Genomic DNA, 5,000 nt, shown 5'->3' with positions numbered 1-5,000 from the left:
GTACACGGTAACTCAAACCACTTTATACGAATGCCACGGATTGTGCAATGCAGGCTGTAACTTGTCCTCTCATGGGATAAAAGTTACACAGATCCATCTAATGCTTACATTCTCTTGAGCTACATAAGTCTCCTAACACAAAATATTAACTCCCATGATCCGGATGATGTTACGGTCCCATCATGGAAAAATATGGGTTGAGAGCCGGGTGACGCAAACTTGCCGTCATGAGCGAAGGCCATGGTGACAGAGAAGACTCGCTATGAGAGCACAAACCTCTTGGAGTGTGATTTGCTCATTTGGCACTTAGGAGGGTTTTTTTTGCATTATTCCCATCAATAAGCGAATGTGGAATGTAATGGGGGTAAGGCATGACTAGAAGATCAACAGCTCTTGGGAGGATGCCATTTCCATGCTGTGCACTGTATTCCTGGCCGCTTTGACTGCAGGGCAGGTTGTGTTATGGAAAATTGAAAATTACAAAAATATGACACATATAACCAAGATTTCTAAACTTTTTTTCTTTCACTGAGTTATGTACTACATAGAGAGACGATATAGAGTCTGTGCAAGGTAAATAAGATATTACCATCTAGATAAAGCAAATCAAAAGACAAATATGGACATTGCAAAATGTCCAAAAGCCTTAAAAAAGTTTACACTAAATAACTTTGCAAAGTGGAGACATAGAGTGTTGTCACCGCTCAAGGGTGTTTGTGCATGCTCAGCCAACGCACTGCACGCCCGGGATGTTGGCTACTTGCATAACACACTGGCCGGATTTTCTGTATTGTGATTTCCGTCATAATTAAATCCACCGCATTAAGGAAAAATTCTCTTTTTCCATTTCATATGCTAAAATACCATAACAAGTAAATTCCTCAAAAGAGTTCCTTTGGGTATGACCAATATTCATACATACATAGAGATTATGATCTGCATTAAATTATATACTTTACATGATGAAATTCAACATATATGATTCGTGAATAATCTAATTACAATGTCTGGCAATTTAAGTAATACAAAGAGTAATTTGAACTGACAATAATCAAATACAAGATAATTATCTGCATTTTAATTACTGAGGATAACAGTCTCTCATGCTCTTTAATATATCAATTGAAAGAATGAATAAATCACGTGACCGATTGATTGATTGAGCGTGTAGGTGCATGGGTGGGTGAGTGAGTGAATAGAAGGATGAGTGGGTGGATAGGTGTGTGAGTAAATGAATAGGTGTGTGGGTTTGTGAGGGCATGGATGAATGTGGGCTCTTGGGGACATATTTGCAAGTTTACGTCTGTGAACAACTTTATATATGCTTGTGTGGCAGTACCCCCATACAGTTGAGCATATAAAATTCTGCCTGAAGACAACACAATCACACAAACCTTCGCCATCTCCTTGTTTGCCCATGATGGTAGCCATGGACGTGATAATCTGCTCTGCCACTGGAGGGGACATGGAGGCAGCATAGATCTGCGCATGACTAGTGACTCTCAAGTGATTGATCAAATCCTGAGGAGAGAGAGACAACAGTGGACATAAATGAGGGTATCCATGGTTACAGTGAGAGATAGAACAGTTTACAAAATTCTATCCTTGGTTACAGTGCTCCTGTGAGGTTGCTGACTGGGGGAAGATAAGAAATAATGTAGTTTAAGATGTCTGCTAAACAACAATATTATTTGCCCAAGTTTGTATCTCAAGTAAAGATGCTCCAAGAGTTTTTTTTCAATAAGTAGTCAGAATAAAAATATTCCATGACTTTTATTCGTGACTTGAGAGATGGTGATGAAAGAAGGCAGATGGCAGAATGAAGAAGAAAGGAAATCAAGAAGGAAACTAAATCTAACAGAGCGACTAATAGACTTGCTTTCTCACCTTCGATCCAGCAATGTACCCTCCAGCGGCACCAAAGCTCTTTGTGAATGTCCCCATGTGAATATCAACATCCTTGGGGTCAGCGGCGAAATAATCCACGACACCACCACCATGAGGACCTAAGGCACCGATGCTGTGAGCTTCATCGACGTAGAGGTAAGTCTTGGGGTGCAGGAAAATGGATTTGGGTAAGTGAGTTATCGATATAATTATCCAAACAAGCAATGTGTATTCATGGCTTTATTTTTAGCAAGCAGGGTATAGTAAAAAAAAAATTTAGTCTTTTTTCCCTTGTTGTCGCATATTGTATTCAAAATACCTCCGACAAGAGAGAAGTCATCATTCCCATGGGTTAAAATAGTATACCTTCTTCATTCAAAACAACTAGAACAGACATCTGACAAGCAATCTGAATGAAGCACACATTCCGAAGTCTATAAAAATCATATATAAACCCAGCAGTAAAGAGGCTAAATAATAAGTAAACAGATTCAATACCTTGTACTTCTTTTTTATTCTGATAAAATTAGGGAGATCACAGATAGAGCCTTCCATCGAGTAAATGCCCTCTACAACAATCATTGCTTTCTTCCAAGGCCGCCGAGTTCTAGGGTGCCCGTAGATTATTGCCTCGCGCAGCTTCTTCTCCAGGTCTTGTGCGTCGTTGTGCCGGAAAACCTGTGTGAATTTGATAAGAAGTAAAAATTTAGTGTTGATAATGATATAATTACTCTACTACTTGGGCTAACTGTGGTTAATAAATCATAGCATCCAAAAAAAAAAAATTAACAAATAAATATATAAAAATTAGATCAAATAAAATGAAAAAAAATATATATATATATATATAAAAAGAGACAATTGTAGTTTACAATAATAAACGACAAGAATGATAACAATAACAACTAAATATCAAATACAACCACTTGAAAGCAAAGCTCACTTTCACAGTTGCCCCAGAGAGTCGGAGTCCCAGGATGAGTGATGCGTGATTGAATTCATCTGAAAAGACAAGGCAGCCTGGGCCGAGGAGGGAAGGCAGATTGAGCACATTGGTGGCAAAACCCATCCCGAAGGTGATGGCATCGTCCACGCCTAAGAATTCAGCGACCAGTGATTCAAGCTTTTGGTGGATTTCCATGCTTCCTAGAAGAATTGAAAAATATATACTTTAGAATAAGAGATTGTAAAAAATGTATGATATTCTCCACTCCATCCCTCTCTCTATCTCTCTCACAGAAAAAGAGGAATAATATGTTAATAAGCAAATAAGAAAAATAAACAAGCCAAGCGATGAAAAAACTAATATAAATAAGCATATAAATGATTTAAATATGATCTTACATTTTCATAAAAAGATGAAGAAGAAATAAAATCAAATAAAGGAATACATGAACATTAATCAACCAATTAAAAAATCACAACTTAAAAAAATAGAAAAAAAGAAAGAAAAAAAAAGAAAGAAAAAAAAAAGAAAAAGAAATGAAGAAGAAGAAGAAGAAGAAGAAAAAAAAAAAAAAAGGTAAAAATATGAGCAGTATAACATACTTCCAGGAAAACTTGATGGCACTTTGCCCTTACCTACTGTTTTGTAATTATCTTTTGCAAATCTATGCATACTCTTTTTACTAATCTGGTAATAATTTTTTCTATCATTATTAATTATTTTGGTAATACTTTGGGTACTAATTTTCTATAGTAATACTTATGGCAAGGGCAAAATGCTTCTCAATGAAGGAAATGTGTTAAGCAAAACTGTAATGTAAGTATAAACAAATGATTATTGTTCTTTTTGTCCCCTATTTCACTTTATAGAGGGGATACATGGATAACATAGTGATCAAAAGAAGTGTGTGTCTGTGTCTGTGTGTGAGTCAGGGGGAGGAGTTTGAAAACACTGACCATACAAAGTACTTTGTGAAGAAAAAGAAGAAGGAGAATAAGAAACAAAGAAAAAATAATCATTACAGGTCATTTATAAGTCAATCTATTTGCATCATTTCCATCTTTTGAAGAAAATACTAAAGTGATCTTACCAAGTTCAAGACGAGGACTGCATGTGGTGACACCTAATGTTTTCGTTGTTTCTTCTGCAGCATCGTGGCAAGGGCCTACATTTTCTGCAAATCCTAAGTAGTTATATGAGCCCACATTTATACATTTAATGATTTTGCCTGTCAATCTGTAATCAAAGAGAAAAAGAGGGGGAAGAAAAGTTAAGTTCTCTTGTAAACACAAATAAGCTGTGCTGTACCTGTTCCACGATTCCATCTATGTTCCTATAGGCTAGAAAAACATTATATGGTACAAATTCAACTGTTACCTCAAATTCATATATATATCTTTCTTGGACTATCTCGTACATTTTCACCCTACATACATGAAATAATAAATAAGTGGATACTTAAAAAAAAAGGGAAAAACAAATATTTTTTAAAAATCGGATATAAAAATTGCATATGATTTTGTTAAAGATACTTACTTCATCGTCCAGCCATAATCAGGTGTAGTTCGCTCCATAAGATCTATAATGGCTCCAGGAACACTGCAGATAGTACGGTTCCAGCAGTCTTGAATTCTACGATACACATTTCGAGTGTAGAAGCTCTCAAACCCAATGTAAAGGGGTACATAGCCCTGTACAAAAATTCTCAGATTAGCATGTTTCAGTAACTCAGTGTGTGCTTGTGTGTGTGTGTTTACATATCTGTCTGTGTTTACATCTATGCTTGTATGTGTTTGTATGTGTGTATGCATATGTATGTGTGCATGAGATTAATATCATATATTACTCCAGCCTACTATCTGAAATCTAATCTGGCTTGTAAAGAAAATCATACAACCCTTTAAAAGCAACTTTTGCCTCACCTAAACTCCAAGAAGTATTATGCATTAAAAACTGAATAATAAGTTGGTATAAACAGTTTCCTCTATAAAACTTTAGTACATCTAAATACTAACTGCAAAAATCCTCAATTAGTCTGCTAAGTATTGTATGCTGCCTAGATATGTAACACCATAAATTACTGAACAGAAAAAATGTTATGCATTAGAGGAGGTACATAGTAGTTGGAAACTCTATCTTTTTGTGCACACCTAACAAATCTGGAATA

At 35.9% G+C, this 5,000-nt stretch overlaps 1 protein-coding gene across 8 annotated transcripts in view; it reads right to left on the bottom strand.

Annotated features, from left to right (window-relative positions):
- Window positions 1–5,000, bottom strand: part of lace (serine palmitoyltransferase long chain base subunit) — a 56,049-nt gene that overhangs the window by 24,429 nt on the left and 26,620 nt on the right. For all 8 annotated transcript variants that reach the window (XR_011398387.1, XR_011398388.1, XM_070118867.1 and 5 more), the window contains 6 exons: window positions 4,370–4,524; window positions 3,924–4,069; window positions 2,831–3,033; window positions 2,386–2,565; window positions 1,888–2,049; window positions 1,395–1,521 (listed from right to left, as the gene is read on the bottom strand). Coding sequence is in view for 6 of the 8 variants with exons in the window: in XM_070118867.1 (XP_069974968.1) it covers window positions 1,395–1,521; window positions 1,888–2,049; window positions 2,386–2,565; window positions 2,831–3,033; window positions 3,924–4,069; window positions 4,370–4,524 (973 nt within the window). In the remaining 2 variants the exon portion in view is untranslated. The remainder of the gene's footprint in view (window positions 1–1,394; window positions 1,522–1,887; window positions 2,050–2,385; window positions 2,566–2,830; window positions 3,034–3,923; window positions 4,070–4,369; window positions 4,525–5,000) is intronic.

Source organism: Penaeus vannamei, chromosome 43 (genome assembly GCF_042767895.1).
Source record: "Penaeus vannamei isolate JL-2024 chromosome 43, ASM4276789v1, whole genome shotgun sequence".
In the NCBI taxonomy this organism is placed as follows: Eukaryota; Metazoa; Arthropoda; class Malacostraca; order Decapoda; family Penaeidae; genus Penaeus; species Penaeus vannamei.
The sequence above is the reverse complement of the archived record's forward strand: the minus strand, read 5'-3'. Positions and strand labels throughout refer to the sequence as shown.